The 18,607-nt window shown below is 43.3% G+C and overlaps 1 protein-coding gene across 1 annotated transcript; it reads right to left on the reverse strand.

Annotated features, from left to right (window-relative positions):
- Positions 1 to 211: 211 nt before the first annotated feature.
- Positions 212 to 18,604, reverse strand: LOC311318573 (ubiquitin-conjugating enzyme E2 D2-like). The gene is made up of 7 exons (XM_084449934.1): positions 18,347 to 18,604; positions 17,314 to 17,377; positions 4,658 to 4,689; positions 4,466 to 4,543; positions 4,146 to 4,251; positions 2,180 to 2,273; positions 212 to 1,623 (listed from the first exon to the last, which is right to left on the reverse strand). The coding sequence occupies exons 1-7, from the start codon at positions 18,368 to 18,370 to the stop codon at positions 1,578 to 1,580; spliced, it is 444 nt and encodes a 147-aa protein (XP_084306060.1). The 5' UTR covers positions 18,371 to 18,604; the 3' UTR covers positions 212 to 1,577.
- Positions 18,605 to 18,607: the final 3 nt, after the last annotated feature.

The raw sequence follows: 18,607 nt of genomic DNA on the forward strand, positions 1-18,607 counted from the left end.
GCTCTAAATAAAGCCTCAATGTTTGTCCCACTCAACATTTGACTACAGCCATGTCACAGGGATACACATCTCCACAGGACGTACCAGTCAAGTCAGGATCTAGTCTTCAACAGTTCCCCAAGGCCTTGAGCTACAACACCATGTAGAAAACACATTGGAAGTGGCATCAATGTGAGCCCAACAGATAGGAGATGAACAGTTTTGACGTTGATAACTGAACCCAGAACTTTAATAATCATGTTTATATTACAGTTTAATCAACACACAGGCTCCATGAGCTCCCAGGTAATTAAATATACAGAAGTTTGTTTGTTTTTTCTGCCTGAAACTCAAGTCGTTCAGTCCAGAGTTCTGAGAACTTGCGAGAATCACGGGAGCTTCTAAGTCAACAATGGCAGCTCAAATATACAAAGTGTGATACAGAATAATGAGAGTTCACTTTCTTTGAAATAAAATACCTGAACACACCCAAATCATATAGGTCCTTCAAATCAGTCCCCTTGAATGGTTTTAAACAGTTACATGATTATTCACCTGGTGCTCTACCGGCTTGAACAATATTATTCAGTGCCTTTTTTTTGCATGCAACATTCTTTCCTTTCGTTACCGGCTTCTTTGCTCTTTTGGACTAGGATTTGGAAACGCACGAGAAAAGAAGTTCATAAAAAGTGTGATAAAACTGGATACATGTTACCAGGATCAACACACACTTTGGCATCTCCAGATCAGATCCAACAGCCAAAGACCCAAAACTGCTGTTATGGCGAAAATTTGCTGAAGACACAAAATAAAAAGGGGTTGCAATGTTTTTTTTTCTACACAAATGTCAACATCACTTCATCTGATCAACTATGAGGAAAAACACACATTTGAATGTAAAATTCAGATACTTTCATCAAAAGACAGCCGTCTCATTAGACTGCAGTGCCACGTTGGTCGCAGCAGGGAGCTTCCTGGGTGCTTGTAAGCTACCATTGTAATGATAGTGATTAACAGACGGAGTTTGGGGGAGGGGCGGGGGGGGCTTTTCCTGTTAATCTGGCTATCAAACAGAGAACTCCGACAACTCTCCAGAACCATAAGTGATATATTGAGGGTGATTTCTCATCATAACAGATTGTGACAGGATATGACAACAACAAAAATCTTCAAGTCCCATCTCTTCCCTGGCCCTCCCCCATCATCTCACAGGGTATCAGGAAGCACGCGAGGGGAGAAAAAACAACTAAACTAAACTGACATAAAATCGTTAAACCTTGGGAAGTAAAAATGAGAAGGAATGTTTTTTTTATTCTGGAATCAAACATGAGTGGTCCTAAACATGGGAGGGCGCTGTGGCAGACAGACAGTGGGGAGTGGGGTAGGTATACAGTCTGAAATATATACAACATGGCAGCTGGACAGGTCTGAGGGGGCGGGGGGGGGGGGAGAGGTCAAGTGCGTAGGAAGAGAGGGGTGTGGCTCGAAGAAATCGCTCCAGCGGAAACCAACAGGACTTTTTTTTTTCCCTCTTTTCGTTCAAAGCTCCCAAAAGCCTTTTAATATAAAGGCTGATTCTTCTCACACTTGCTTGAAGACTACATTGCATATTTCTGTGTCCATTCCCGTGCTATTTTGTTGTACCTGTGAGGACCAGAAACACAACATTAGCTTGTTTTCCTCATGGCAGACAGCTGGTGATAGTAAAACACAGGCCTGAAGCAGGGCTGTTGCACTAACTATGGCCACAAGGATGCAGATTGCAGATGTTTGGGTAATGCGGTCATTATTATTTGGGTAATGCGGTCGTTATTATTTAAGTAGAATCTGCCTTCCCAGACTCTCACTGTGAACTACATGAGGAAAATCATCAACCTCTGAGTGTGAGGCGTGGCTTATGGAGGCGTGTTCAGATGTGTGTGTTGTTAAGTGTTCAGATGTGTGTGCTTTTAAGTCAATGAAGCTTCAGAAGTGTTGTTTCCTAGGCCCTCTGATAGATAGAGAGTCAGGGGTTGCCAGGAATAGTGTTCAAGTGAAAATAGGTGAATCCTAATGGTCTCAAATGTATGTTTGAAATGCCAGTACTGCAAAACGTGTGCACTTAATGCACACTTTTGCACACCAGAATATGAACATGAGCCACACAGTCCCGACCACAACAGCCCCAGTCTGATGTTCACAATGCAACTAAGAAACCTACTTTGGTCTGTCTGTCTTGTAGATGCGGGCGATCTCTGGCACTAGGGGGTCATCGGGGTTGGGGTCACAGAGCAGGGAGCAGATAGACAGGAGGACTGAAACAAACACAAAATAGTCAACACAGATCAATCACTGACACAGATCAATCACTGACACTAGTCACTGTAGCACAGGAGCAAAATCACATTTCAGGTGTGAGCAATGACAGTAAGAATCAAAAGGACCGGGGGTCGCAGGTGAGGGCAGTCCTAAGGTTAGAGACGCTGGGTAGTGACTGCAAGGTGGGCAGTTCCAGTCCCAAAGCTGGAGGGGAAATCTAGAGGAATCTACAGGAAGATGGTCACTGAAGATGGTCACTGAAAGGTTGCTGGCATCAATAGCTCCAGTGCAAACCTCTGCTACCGTGTCATTGCACAGGGCAGGGTGCAGATCCTAGCCTGTCAGGCTGCATCAGTGCCTGTGTAAATGGTCAGGGTTTGGTTTAGTGAAATTACACAATCCCCATTGTTAAATGGGAAAGCTCCTTTTGCACTTACGTGCTAGTGCTAGCATTTTATTGTATATTTTTTGTTTTTATGTATCTTTCTCCAGTACAATCTTTTATTAAATTGTAGCGTAACTGTGATCTAGTGCAGCCATACCGAATGACAGATAGCGGATAATAGCCGAGCAGATGCAGTCTGATGAATCCTCACTGAGCATGTTCCTAAACACATACGTCAGTGAAAGGACATCAACTAGGGGCTCGTCATGAGGTCTCAGGGGTGAGGTCTCTGCCTTGATTACGCTGTGATCCAGCGCTACCATATCCAAGGACAGGTAGGGGTTAGAGGCAACAGATGCAGTCTGAGGTAAATCTTCACTGAGCAGATTCCTACAGTCTACATCAGTGACAGGACATCATCAGTTCCAGGGCTCGGCGTGAGGTCTCACGGGCGAAGTCCTCGACGTTGATCACACCCTGCGACCGTAGTTCTGCATCTTCCCAACACTCAGTTATCAGGGCAGGTGTGTGGTTTCCACACTGATCTAGTGCTAGCATATCTAACGACATAGTACTTTACTTGATTTCTTATCTTTATCTCTTGTTGTGTTTTATCTTCTCACAGAAGCATCTTGAGAGCCGCTATATAAAGACAATGTATCATTTTTAAAAAGTCCTAAACTTTGTCAAAGAGAATTCTGGCTACATAAGAAATCACTGACCGATAACCTACTTCCCGTCTTAAATGAATGGAAAACATTGTTTAGCTGTAATTTCCCCATCTACTGTAGTCGACTGTATATCCCAAAACCTCAACTCTGAACAGGGAGGAGAGGAGAGCCCACTCACATGGGCACCAACTACAGTACAACACAACACCAAAGGCTGCTTGGAACTCAGTAAATACCTTTGATAAGTAATTCAATCGAGCTAGAAGCTGGTCTCTGAATGGCTCAAAGTCAACAGCATTTAACATCGGCCAGCAGAACATTCTACAGACAGAGACTGCCTAAATACACCAAAGAGACAGCCACCAATCAGTGGGTCCTTTGCAGTTTCTGGCAGAACGCCGGCTTAGTGTGCCCTGGATATAAAAGTGGCCCCTCAACTCTTTGAACATTTTATTTATGCACTTACTAGGACTGTAGTAGAAGGATTGTGTGTTATACTACAGTCAGAAACATCTGCAACCTTCTACTGCACTCCCTAGCTGTAAGTGAAAAAAACAAGCTAAACATTCACAATCTTGGAGTGCTGCTTAAAAAAAAAGTTTTCCTTACTGTTGCATACATAAACCCAGAGGTGCTGAAGTTGAATCAGAGTGGTATTTCACTTCACTAGGACCACCCCACTTAGGATAAGCCTCTAAAAAAGCCAGGGAAACCCTGCCTTAGGGCACACCCCGAGTGAGCGTTGGTCACTTTACACATCTTACAGATCTTAAGAGATAGTGAGTATTGGTGACCACTGCCTTAGTGCATACCTTTAGAGATAGTCAGTGCTGGTGACCACTGCGACCTCAGGATGTCCAAGCAGATGCTGCCATTGCTGTTGATGTTTGGGTGGTAGATTCGTGTGGTGAATGCAACCTTTACAGAGATGAGAGTGACAGTCATTCCATGTATCATAAGTCATAGGACAGATTCGTAGACAATCTCCTTCACACTTCCCAGCCAACAGGGAAACTATACCTCCCGTTTCAGATGAAAGAATGTCCATGAATTATGAGATATTGAAACATTATGATACTGAATCATCAATTTCCATGTCTTTCGGCCCATAGCTACTTCCAAGGATGTTTACCTTTGGTGGTTTGAAGGGGTAGTCAGTGGGGAAGTGGATGGTCAGGAAGAACACTCCTCCTTGGTACGGACTGTCATTCTGCACAAGGAAAAAAAAGAGTGTTGATGCAACGACAGGGTAGAAAGACCAACAATGGCTGCCTCGTTGAAATGGACAACCTTCGATGACCAGATCATGAAGACATATACTTACAGGTCCCATTATAGTGGCCTGCCAGTGGAACACTAGAACAAACAAGGGAAAACAATCAGGACGTGTTTACCAATATGAGCAAAAGCAACTGATATTAACAATCATAATAGTGCTACCAATTTATTTTCATTCAAGGTTTCATCTGTAACCAATGCCATCATTTAGATTATGAATAAAATTGTGTAGGCCTGGTCAAGAATTAGGATTTTTGACATTCCCCACAGGTGTCGAATAAATATTTGAACTTTGACTAGTTGTCGACTGGGGAAAAACGTGCAATTGATCGAAGTGTAGATTAGTAGGCCGCCGCAAAGTAGAGCGTGTCACACAGCCTCGCTCATCTTTAATCGAGAAATGCGCTTAATAAATCAATTTATTATTATTAATCATGCCATCAGTATTCATTCTTTTCAAAATGGCCAAAAAACTGCCAAACGACTATTTGCAGTACAGCCCTGTCCCAATACCCACCCTGAGCCCTGCGCCCCTCACTGAGGTGAGCACTTGTGTGTGCAAGGGCACAGACAAGTGTGAAAGACTTTACGAGGCTGCTATAAAACAGATTTTTGGGACAAACTTGGTGACGTCTTATTTCCTTCTCTCGCAGCTGATTTCTGTCTTTTGGGGAGTTTCAGCACTGGCATCTCTGTTCCAAAATCAAGTATAATAAGAACATCCTCATTTGTTTTGTGATGTGATACTGAAACACCAATCTGTTTTCCCCATGTTTTAAATATGTGGCAAGACAATATAGGAGGTGATGCATGTACTAGAAAAAGAACTATTAACCATGTTCATTTTATGAGGTACAGTGCGTAATACACTGTAGTAAGTAGGCTTAATCTGCTTTGCTTAACAAAGGGGCCACCAATTAAGATACTGTCTTTACCCCAATATGAAAACAAAAGTACCAGTCAGGATTCGTCAATTGTCAAATCATAGATGAAAAAGTAGAAAACAAAATATAGCCTACAAGATCTACAAAATCACATTTCTGAACATGCCATAAAAGGCCCAACATCCCTGAAGAGGTGACCGAGCTTGATGAAGTTAAACGTCCGTCAGTAGTTAAATAAAAGGGCCTACCATATGAAATCTCACAGTGCGGTATAACATTAACGTGGTAGCCTACGCTTGGTTGGGCATCGTTAGCGTAGCAGACATCGTTGCATCGAAACTGAAAAACAATGCGAACTAATAACCTAAATTACTTTTGCAGCATATAACATGGATTTGTTGTTAGTTCAAATGTATGATTCTAAAACCAGACGCCTACAACAGTTGTTTTCTCTACTCTTGAACAGGGCTCTTTAGTGCAAGGGTGGGTATTGGGACAGGGCCCATCTATCTAGGTGGGGAGGAAATACCTTACTTCCGTAAGATCCGAGCACATCTTCTCAGAGGCTACATTGTAAACAAGCACCTAATCTGATCAAGTGGACCAGAGCACTATAGGCTATTCCTTTTGTTTTGTTTTCAGTTGGCTAGGCTATAGGCCTAATAAAAGCACCCTGTTTGCATAAATGTCACCCATTTTGACTGGGTATTGGGTACTGGGTACCTTATTCACCTGGCAGCCATATTGGTCAGTCTGGGGTACGGATGCGGAAGAGCCCGTTGACTTCAATGTTAAAAGTTCACTGTAAAAACACCACTTCAAGAACTGCTGAAATAGTCAAAATCGGGTTTACAAACTCATCATTACCAGACTCTGATTGTTTTTCACTGCCGTTGTTTTCGCGTTTGGAAATACATGGAGGTGAATGAGCCATAGATAGCAGTCAGCTGCATTCACTCCGATGTATTTCCAAACCCGAAAACAAACATTGAGAAACAATGACAAATTGTAGAAATGGTGTTCTAGATATTCTAGACATTTAGGCTACCTGCATCATATGCATTGCTATTGCATTAACCTATGACGACTGTCACCATCAAGTGCTACTATGGAGGTTGTTTATTTTAGACATTTTAGACACGTTTTTTTATTTAGGATACTTCACAGGTGCAGAGAGCAGCAAGCATGCCGAGGATGCCCTAACCCAAGAGGTGGAGAATATGGAGTCATTGAGAAGAGGTGGAGAAGATGGAGGAGTCATTGAGAAGAGGTGGAGAAGATGGGAGTCATTGAGAAGAGGTGGAGAAGATGGAAGTCATTGAGAAGAGGTAGAGAAGATGGAGGAGTCATTGAGAAGATGGGAGTCATTGAGAAGAGGTGGAGAAGATGGAGGAGTCATTGAGAAGAGGTAGAGAAGATGGAGGAGTCATTGAGAAGATGGAGTCATTGAGAAGAGGTGGAGAAGATGGAGGAGTCATTGAGAAGAGGTGGAGAAGATGGAGAAGCCATTGAGAAGAGGTGGAGAAGATGGAGGAGCCATTGAGAAGAGGTGGAGAAGATGGAGAAGCCATTGAGAAGAGGTGGAGAAGATGGAGGAGCCATTGAGAAGAGGTGGAGAAGATGGGGGAGCCATTGAGAAGAGGTGGAGAAGATGGGGGAGTCATTGAGAAGAGGTGGAGAAGATGGAGGAGTCATTGAGAAGATGGAGGAGTCATTGAGAAGAGGTGGAGAAGATGGGGGAGTCATTGAGAAGAGGTAGAGAAGATGGAGGAGTCATTGAGAAGATGGAGTCATTGAGAAGATGGAGTCATTGAGAAGGACCACAGCTGAGGCAGCCGAGCCAGCGGAAGGAAAAGGCCTGGCGTATGGAAGCGCAGCCAAGCGGCAGTAGAAAGAGACGCTTGAAGAAACCCTGCAGGAGCACGATGAGGAGGATGGGGCGGGCAGCAGCACGAGCAAAGCAAACTGTCCCACACCCACTCCACAAACAAGCTCAGCTTCCCACCCTGTCTGCCCCCGCTGCAACACATCTCTCCCAGCTCCTTGTACCGGTGCGGATGGAGAGAGACTGTTCAGCACAGCCTCCAGCATTGTTGATGCAAGGAGGTGAAGGCTAGGAGCAGAGAGAGCAGAAATGCCCCCCCCCCTTCTTGGAGTAGAACCTGCCGTTGTTCTTGAAATTGTGAGCAATGCTACTACTTTGAGTTGCTACCGTCTGTAGTCTAGAAGAAGAAATAAAGATGAACATGGGCGAAGACGGGCATGGCCGCTCTGTTCTAGTAAAGTTTCTCTGCTTCAGAGATATATATTATTCATAGAGGCATAGACAGTAGCATAAGAGAGGTGACTAGGGATGCACGATATATCGGCAATCACATCTGTATTGGACGATGTTAGTTTTTTTTTTTTATACACCAGTATCGGCCCGATGTGCAAAACTGGGCCGATGTGAATCGATGGTTATTTCTGTCTAGCTGACGTTGTGTGTTTGTGTGTGTGTGTGTGTGGGGGGGGATTTGGCCATGCGGAGTTTGCTTGGGCACATGACAGTGACGCAGCACAGGATTGTGGGTTACTCTACATACTGAATAAGCAGCAATGTCCACGGTCTGGTTGTTTTTCAGTGTCAAAAGAAGACAATCGACTTGCAGTATGCAATGCTTGCAAGGGAGAAGAAATGTGAGGAGGATGCCGTGTCAAGTCCTTCAACACCACCAAATTTGATCACTCTTCTGAAGAACAGTCATCCACAAAGCATATGAGGAACAAGCTACTAGCAAGCAGCTCAAAACGCAATAGCAGAAGGTGGTACATACACAATACAGCAAGAACTCAATAAAACAAAGAAATTTGCCAAGGACAGCGCAAAGGCTAAGTCAATCACAAGCAAGGTAATAGAGATGATCGCTCGACGACCAGCCATTCTTCATAGTGGAGGACCAAGGATTGACAGTGAATATAGCACATTGAGCCATGCCACAGCCTTCCAAGTCGACGTTACGTTCCCGTTGCTTTGCAGGACGTGGTAGCCACATACATCCACACGTTGTTGGATAGCAATGTGAATGACAAAAAGGCCGGGTTTCCCGATAAAGAACCTTCTTAAGGAACCCTTCTTAAGTAACCCTTTGCATGGGAGTTAAGAAATACTTTGGAGTTGTGCTTCTTAACGCATTCGGGAAACCCGGCCAATGTGAATTAGCTTCATGACGAGTACATAGAGTAAGTCATGAGTATGTTAAGCCTTACTGCTCAATGGATCGATGACAACTTTGAAATGAAAAGAGCTGGGTTGCATTAAATAATTTCCTGGCTCTCATACAGGTGCCGCCATAGCTAGTGCGTTTGATGGCATGTTTGCTAAGTGGAGAATACTGAAAGAGAATGTACACGTTGTGCTTCCTTGCCTGATTAAGTGGTATTTTTCCTTTCTTTCCAACAGGCCACAACAGGTTAGATTTAATTCAGTGCTTTCTGGCATTGCTATAGGTAGTACGGGGCCCCCACAGGGAGCAGTTAGTTCCTCCCTCTTGTTTACTCTCTATACAAACGATTATGTCAGTTCTCAACCTGAGCAGTCTGCTCACAAGCCACTCTAACATCAGTAGCCATGTAACTGGAGTGGACAGGTTCGTAGGGTGGTGCGATGAGCATCACCTACAAATGAACGTCAATAAGACTGAGGAGATTGTGGTAGATCCCAGGTCAGTCGGGGACCATAGTAGGATCACCATACATGGCCAGGAGATAAAGCCGGTCACATCCTAGATATCTAGGGGTCCACATTGACAATGACTTGAACTGGAACACACACGTGTCAGATGTCTGTGTAAAAATCCATCAGCGTCTTCACTTTCTTTGTAGGCTCAGAATCTTTGGTGTCTGTAAAAATATCATGTTGATTTTCTATAGAGCAACTATTGAGTCTATCTTATGCTATGGTATTACCAGCTGTTTCGGGACCCTGACTGTTAAATACAAATCTCAGATCATGAGTTTAGTTAAAACAGCTGGAAAGATCATAGGAATGTCCATCCCCCTATCACCCCAAAGAATCTTTGAAGAGTCCACAATTCAGCAGGCAAAGAAGATTGTCAGACCAAGCCTATGTGTTGAACTCTGAGTACGAGTTGCTGAAGTCTGGTAAGAGGTATAGGGTTCCTTTATGTAGGCTGAACAAATATGTTTTCATTAATTCCCGTTTCGATTGAACAAGCGCTCGTCTGAGGATGGACAGAATAGGAGGCGCTGAACTAATGTGACTAAATTAATGTTATGAACTATGCAGGGTCACTATGTATATAGGGTAACAGGGAACTATGCACTGTACTCGTGTCACGTTTCATGTATTGTATGCTATTCTTGTTTTCTGTAATGCAGCACTGCCTCTACCTCTATTAAGAATTTCTCCGTAGGGAGACAAATAAACTTGAACCTTGAACACAATGGAGTGTTAAGCCAGAGAAGCATCGCTGACTGTGTGGCCATTGGGAGGAAAATAGATACTTTAGGCACTTGCTGCCTCTCGGCTGAGACATGTAGAGTTGTCCATGAAAACCAAGATGCTACAGAAAGATGTCAGTGGCAACACAATGGAATAGTCCATCTTTTATGACGAAAAGTCTGCTGATCAGAAGTGAGCACTCAGGTGTGTATGGAGCTGAGCACGAGCTTCCCACCTCATACCAGTGGGGCCTTGTCGAGAAAATGACTACGCTTCTCTCAGCATTCGAAGAGTTGTCGAGAGAGATGAGCTCACATTCGGCTTCTACTGCTGACGTGATTCCCTCCGTCTTGGCACTGAAACATTTGCTGAGCAAGGCAGCTGAAGCAGATAGCGGGGTCCACACAGCAAAGAACACTCTACTAGAAGCTGTGAACGACAGATTTCAAAGTACTTCCTCCGAGCCACTGTACTACTTGGCAACGCTCCTGGACCGCAGGTACAAAGGCTGCTATTTTGACACAGACACCAAGTAGAAAGCAATAAATATGCTGCAGAAGCAAGTGGACAAGATGACGCACAGCACCAGTGCCACAGATACACCTGACCAAGGAGAAGTTGAACCACAAGACATGTACAGAAAGTGATGGGCAGTCTCTGCTGGACACATGATGAAATTCTGGAATTTAACACAGAGTAGCAGGCAGACCTGACAAGCCCAACGGCTGTGCAGGTATTTTTAGACTCTTATTTAAATAATCAAGTCTGTTAAATTCCTTTGTGTATTGAAATTGTTATTGTATTGTATTTACTTTTAAGAGATTTACTTAAATGAACAAGCTGATTGTGCAAAGGCAGTGCTACCTTGTTTAATAATGCTACACTGTCCCCTTGGGGTTGACCTGTATTATGTCCCGATTCCTGTTAATTTGCCAGACATGTATAGTTATACACTTATATATTCCTATAGGTGCATGGCTCCCTGAATGAGCCCCCCCCCCCCCCCATCACCAGCAATGAGAGCCTGCTGCAGTATTTGAAATGCAACATGTCCCTCTTCCATGCCTTGGCCAAAGCATCACGCAAGTACCTCTAGGCTCCATGTACAAGCGCCAACAGTGAACGTCTCTTCTCCGCTGCATAGGGATGCGCATCTTGTTGAGAACCGGTTCCCAGTGAATCGATTCCCTGGAATCGTTAGCCAAAATCCTTAACGATTCCGCTATCGATTCCTGTCGTTGCTGCGCATGCGCGATGACGTCGCACTCACTTGTTTTGTTTTATTAGACCACGGTAGAAGAGGCCAGCAACATGGCGTCTAGGCATAAACGTTCGAACGGGTACATTTCACGCGACAAGATGACAACACGGCCACTTACAATGCTTGCAAAAAACGTATATCATCAAAGGGGGGAAATACTACAAATATGCAAAAACATTTGGGCACACAGCATGCGATAACTTTGCAGGAATGTCCCGTTTTTGATGCGCTCCGGAGTGATGACAGCAGCGCAGCTAACGTTTGTGTAGTCGAAGGTAAACTCCTCCAGAGTCCCTGTCTATTGTGTTAGTGCCCATTTGTTTAATTGTGTAAACCAGCTTTCACTATATGAATAATCTCCATTTCCATCCATGTAATTTAGATGATGACGTTCAGAGTCAGGCTCGTGGTAGTCGGTCTGGGTCAGAGGCTACTTCTTGTAGAAGTAGTAGAATTAAGCAATTTTATAACAGCTAGGGGGCGTTGTTAGGCATGACGCGAAGCGGAGTTATAAAATCACTATAACACACGGCCTTGAGTGGTTTATTGCTTTTATACAACAGTTACTACAGCTATTAGTGTAAAATAAACACAGAATATAAAGAATAGAATATTAACATTTATTCAAAACGAAGCATCATTCCCTCAATTCTGCCGAGCAAAATAGTTCCCCTAACAAAAGGGTTGCCAAGCAACAACAACAACTACAATGCATTGGATCAAATGGGAGGCGCGTTAATACTGAAAATGGAATGATATGCGGTCCCAGGTGTGTGTTACAAAGTATTTTAACACGGCTTCCAGCCAATCAGAATCAAGAACCAGAACTAACCGTTGTATAATTGTTAATTCTCCATACAGTTGATGGTTGCAGACCTACTCAGTTCCATTTGGACTTCACTTGATTGCATTTGTTGCCAGTTGCCGCTGCTAGTTTTAAATGGAAGGAGCATTGTAATTTCTACTAGTAACATGTTAGACTGTTATTGGATTTAAAATTCAACAGAATAATTCATGTTTTATTTATCTTTTTCTATAGAAAAAACTGATTTGTTTGTCAGTTTTATTTTTAGTTCATGGTGAATACAAAAAAAACGCACTGTAATTGGCATGTTCAAAGTATATATGAAAGAAAATTAATGTTAATAAACCTGTTTGTACTCTTTTGCCCAATGAGAATCGATAAGGAATCGGATCGATAAGCAGAATCGAAAATGGAATCTGAATCGCTAGAATCTTATCAATATCCATCCCTACCGCTGCATCACGTTGTCGGTGAAAAGAGAAATAGGATCCTATGCGAGAAAGCAGAAATGTTTCTCTTGGTCAAGAAATACCTGCCTATGCTGATGAAGGAGGCATAGTCTTAACCCTATAGTCAAGTGGAAACGTTTCATTGTCAAGTTGGGAACACTGTACAAAGACTACAGTGTCTGTTATATAATTTTTTTAGTTTAGAGTAGACTAGTGAGAATATAGTCAAGACATGTAGGGCTGTCCTGAATACAATTTTACAGGAACGAATACCAAATAGTATTCCTTCTCAACCCCTAGGTGGCAGCACTCTATATTAGAGGTCTTCACGGGTCGGGTAAATCCGAGAGGACCTGAACCCGACCCGAGACCCGTACGGGTCCGGCTCCACATTTCCACGCTTTTATTATGGTCAATTGGGTTCGGGTGGATCCGATTCTATTACCTCGGGTCCCGGGTCTGTTTATCATTATGTGTAATACCTGAGAGAAACGCATGATGCGAATTGAGTGAGACCATGGGTGCGACGCGAGCGGAGACACGTAAATATGGCAGCCACCACCAGTACCTTGTCTCTGACTGACGAGAAAAATAATCTGAAAGAAAATGAATATAAAGAGGTCAAACCTATCCTACCCACTTTATTTTGTTGTTTATTTCAGAAGTTAAAAGCTTGGCTGCTGTATTAAGAACTCAACTTGGCTAAGTTCTAAATAAAAGTGTACGCTATTTGTTTTGAATTTTGTGGTTGTGTAGCCTTATTATTTATTTACGGACGTTTAATTTCCATGCTGCCACATGACAGCCTGACAAAACAGCGATTGATTCTGTCGAGATTGAGAGGATAAATCGCCATTCCATCCAACTGTGATGCAACAGCATGCAAGCCAAGCAGCCGTGACAGCCTAAGCAGTTGATAAATGCTACTGCTTCTGCCTGTCGGATCCGTAAAATACCCAATCCGACTCGGGTCTCTGTCCTACTCCTGCTCTCGGGTTCGGTCTCTGATATCTCGGGACAAAATCGGGTCCGGTATACATATTTAAAATAAATTTTTAAAAAAATAAAAAATAAAAAATAAAAACTGATCCAGTCGGATCTTGGAACGAATGTCGTCTCGGGACCATCTCGGTTTCGGGTCCACATTTTAGACCCGAGAAGACCTCTAGTCTATATCTAACGGTGACAAGCTGATCAATGCGCCAGACAGTAATTCCCATTGTCCAACTTTTTCCTCCTGCTACTTGTAGATTGTAAACTTGCTAGATTGTTTAGCCTGCTAGCTGAGTATTTGTTCATGATCTAATCATGTGTGGGTTTATTTTACCATGGCTGTGACTGTCAGTTTGCCCAAGTTTAGGTTTCACTTTCACGTTCTGACAAGTAGCCTAGGTTTCATTTTCATGTTCTGGCTACATCCATAAACTCTTGAAAACCACTTCCAGTTCAGGCTTATAAAAATCTATTTTGTACCAAGAAATTAGAAGCTGACAGTAGGTTACGAAAATCAAACTCGAAATGGCTTTAAAAAAAAATATGTTTTTGGGCTGTTTACTACCAAACGTAGGCTACGTCATCCTAGTCTAGCTTTGCTCACTCCAACGCTCACCCCACCAACTTGCTTGTGTCACGTTTACAAAGGAGAAGTAATATAGAAAATTTAGGGCTGTACATTAACTTTTTTAGCACATAGCACTGGTGCCACAGGGGTTGATAGTTCGGTAGCACAGAGCCAGAAAGTTGTAGCACAGGTATAAAATGTCCATTATCACCTCTACTGAACACAAGTTATGCAGTTCATCACTTTAAACCACCCGGAAAGGGATTTTACTGTACGTATACAATATGAAATAACAAAAAATGTTTTTAGACAAGCATCTTTAGGTTTTCCCGGCTTTTGATTTTGCGGTGTCTTCATGATTTGGGTTATCTTCTTTTTCATTAATAATTTCAACATCTTTTTCCTTTGCTCGTTTGTTTGGGTTTTTCTCTATGATCTGAACAAGGATCCAGTGCTTCCTGTGGAATTGATCTCTTGGGGTGGTGGTGCCAAGCTGAAGACAGCCAAAATAAGGAGGATTTCTATACCAAAGCGGGGTCTGGGCGTCCTCCCACAAAAAAGTTTGAGACCTAGTTTCCTGTATTCTGGTGACTTTTAAAGAATGAAAATAACAAAATGAGACATATAATTGAAAAGTATACTGAAACAGCACGTTTAGCTTACATGAAATATGCTTTTTTTAATTTTGAGTTATGGGGTGAGAATAATAAATAGAATGTTTTATTTAATGTATGTATGTTTGATGCCCATTGATGCTTAACTGCATACTCATTCCTTCTAAATCATCACTTTCTAATCTCTCATCCTGCCCTGTCCCCTTCCTTCTCCTCTCTCTTCTCCTGCTCTCCTCTCAACAACCTCTATCCTCTCCTCTCTCACCTGTCCCTCAACTCTGTGCTGGTCCGGTCTTCTCCTACCACAATCACTGCCTTTTTTTACATAGCTTACATAAATAATAGGCTAGCTTAGGCTACGCTTAACTGATTTCATTGCATTTGCTGTTGCTCTGACTGGCACTTTTAGGTCGCTGGAGGAACATTAATGCAAGCTAGCGTCGTTAAACTTTCGGTTCAGCCAGCCAAAAAGACGGTCGCTCAATCAGTCAGTCAGGGCAGCGCCTCTGATTCGCATGTTGTAGGTACTCGCGCTTGTGGTGTGGGCCGTCTCCTTGACAAATTACAGTATGCTTGCTGACTGACAGACAGCAGCGCATAAGCTACGTAGATGGAGGCTCCGCTTCGGCTCAATAGGCTAGGCTACTGGGTGTAGTTCCAAGTCGTGTTTCTACACTATTTTTTAGATAACGTTACATATTTATCACACTTCAACTATAGGCTATTTTTTACTTGTCCGATCAGACAACTGCATGAGGCACTTGCCCGAACAGAGTTTACTGGTCCGGGGGAAGCTATAGGCTAGCCTACCTGACTGCTCTCACTTCATTTCACCTCACTCGTCCTCCCGGCTTCAACACAGAAAAAAAACGCTAATGTTACATACAAGCGGCTCGCTGTCTGTCGCACACGTGCTACAGGGCAAATAATTTAATCGCACAGACGTTTTTTTTTCATAGCACGTGCAACATATATGTCACAATGTACAGCCCTGAAAATAGCAAGCTAGTAGCTAGGTTAGGGCTACCAATTTGAGAGAGACTGGTACGACCATCCCGTTCTCGCGAGCTCACATTCTGTTTCACTAACGCAGAACGGTCTGGCCTTCGCCTCCTCCAAAGCGATTATCCAAAAATCCAGACCATACCGGGCCAATCAGGGACTTTGGTTTAACTGCTGTTCCATACCACAGTGGAAAGCAGCCCCTGATTGGTTCGTGTACTTGGTGACATAAAATACAGGCTGCCGCCGGCTGACACTTGCTAAACAAACATGGTGGCTCCCAAAGCAACGAGTGGTAACGTTAACGTTAGAAGAATAAACATGGCTAAAAGTGCAGTTATTGCAGAAATATACTTATTCACAACACTTAAACAAGAACAAGAGTATGCACTAGTGGAGTTTCTCGGTGGAAAAGACGTTTTTGCCGTTCTTCCAACTGGATTTGGCAAAGGTTTGCTGAACGCTGATTGGCTGAAGGTGTTTGTCAAGTCAAGTACCCCCGCCCACAAAATCGCTCTCTATGGGGCGAAGGCCAGACCGATATTGCGGAGCGAAGCAGTGAGCTCGCGAGATCGGGAAGGTCATACCAGGCTAAATTTGAGAAGCATTTTAGCCGTCTCTCCTCCGCTGCAGTGCTGCCACACACACGCAAGTGCATGTGGTGCATGTGTGTGTGTGGCAGGCAGCAACGGAGCGGAGGACAGACGGCCCCAATAAGAGACCTGCAGAGTGTTTTGATGGAGAAAACAACACGCGCGGTTACCTCAAGGGTGACATCGTTCTCTGTCTCTCTCACCTCACCACTTCCAAGACAAACTGAACGCAGCATGAGAACTATGTCACCCACGAGGTAAGAACTGTGTTACAGTAGACAACAGCTCGAAACAAAGAAGGACATTAGCTAGCGTTGTTTGCCAAACCAGTAGATAACGCACTACGCGGTATTTTGCGCACACAAAAGAGGTAGTGAACATGTCCTCAGATACTAGAGGAATACTGTGTGTACGACTGATTTAATTAGACACAAATGAGACAGAAATGCTAATAAAATATTATTACTAAAGTTTTACTGTGTTACACAGGGAGTGTAAAAAGTCGCACAGAAACGGACGTTTGAGATCATCTAACTTCCGTAGTTTGACATATTTCCAACACAAACAAGCTATGAGGATGGGACATAATGTTTAGAGGAATTTGATTGGAACATTGACAAGTGGACGGGTTTTAAAAACTTTTGACAGATTCGATAGAAGGATAGCGTTGATTGACGGGTGGATATCGTGAGATTATTGGCCTAAAATCTAAGGTACCTGTTGTCGTAATTGCGCGTGACCTATCGTTTTCCAGGAAGTAAGAAATTATATACTTTGATATAAGATTACAACAAAAGTAGAATTTTGTAATTTTTTGGCATACATCGGTGAACACGATGACCAATTATGTGAACCAAAATGGGACAGAATGCTTTTTTTCAATTCAGTGCGACTTTAACGACTTCCAGAGCGAATTGGGGGTAGGGTTGAGTGGTAGGAGTTCACAAGTGGAGAAAATAAATTGAGAGGGGCGTTTCCGACAAAACCGCAAGTACTATCTCGTATATCGCGACTTCACGGGCCAAATAGAACGAAGCACCGGAGACAACAGGTTCACCTGTGTTTTACAGCTAGTTTTAAGTAACTTACTGTCATCACCCACAGGTCCTGCAGAACATTGGGCAGGTGGGTCACGAGCCAAGTCATTTAATTCCTGCAGAAATACAAATAAAGGTCATTAACCGATATTACCAGAGGTATCTGGCTAGTCAAAATGACATTTACTGTCAAGCAAAAAAAAAAAAAACACCAGGAACTAGCAAGCTGGCTAGCTTGTTAGACTCAGGGTAAAGGTAGTCTGTAACGTTAACATTACCGTCTACCGACTACAAGCTTGCTAAGTTACTAGCTAGCGTTAACTAGACTACGATAAAGCAGGTGACTTGACCAAACGGTTAGCACTAGCTAGTCTCACGTTAGCTTACAATGGATAGCTAACGTTAACCTGAACTCACTGATTCTTGCTGGCTAACGATAGCCTGCGTTAGTTAGCTAGCGCTAAGCTCGCTCTGGCTTGCTAGCCTCAAACAGCCTCACCGAGTTCATGTTAGCTAACATTAGCCTAGATCAATAACGTTAGGCGAATGCTAACGTTTAGACTCACATAGGCTGAAAAAGCTTATAGGCTAGCGTCAGTATGCTAACGTTTACAGCTTGCTGAACATTTGTGGGCCAATGGGCTAACTAGCCAACGTTAGCTAACGTCAGTAGTAAACCTAGCTATACTAGTTCGAACTAACGTAAGCTAGCGATAAGTAGTTAGCTAACGCGTTAGCTAGAACTAGTCTAGCTTTGAGTCTAACGTTAACGTTAGTTCGTATCGGCTAGTAGCTACCAATTAGCACTAGCTAGCTAGCTGGATCACATGTAGGTTTAGCTAACTAGCTAACGTTAGTGCTAGCTGTGAATCATTCTAACCCAAGCAGGTCGGGTACTCGTAACTAACGTCAATGTAGTTCGTTGACGCTAGCTAGCTACATATAGCTATTTGGCCTGATCAATTACATGGTGGTTAGCTTGGTGACTATCAGAGACGCCTAGCGTCGGCGACGAAGGCCAATAACTACACCTATGGTTGATGATTAGCCACCAACAAGCTAGCTAGCTATCCTTACTTCCTTACCTTGTGAATTCTTTTCAGTGCCATTGTTGTGCCTCTGCCGCTGTCAATGTAGCAACTAATGGTAACGAATATGCGCAATGACGATTACCGCCCCTCGACACAGATATAACCCTGAGTTAAAAAGATATAGTTCGGTAGATTCGAACGTTTTGGATCGTTCTCTACGATAGCTAGCTATCTATTAGCTGGATACAGTCGACTGCGTAGCAGCTTGGTCTCGGGCGAAACAGAAATACAGTGCTTCACCGGGTAAGCGACTTC

The sequence above is a fragment of the Borostomias antarcticus genome, assembly GCF_949987555.1.
Source record: "Borostomias antarcticus genome assembly, chromosome: 15".
In the NCBI taxonomy this organism is placed as follows: domain Eukaryota; kingdom Metazoa; phylum Chordata; class Actinopteri; order Stomiiformes; family Stomiidae; genus Borostomias; species Borostomias antarcticus.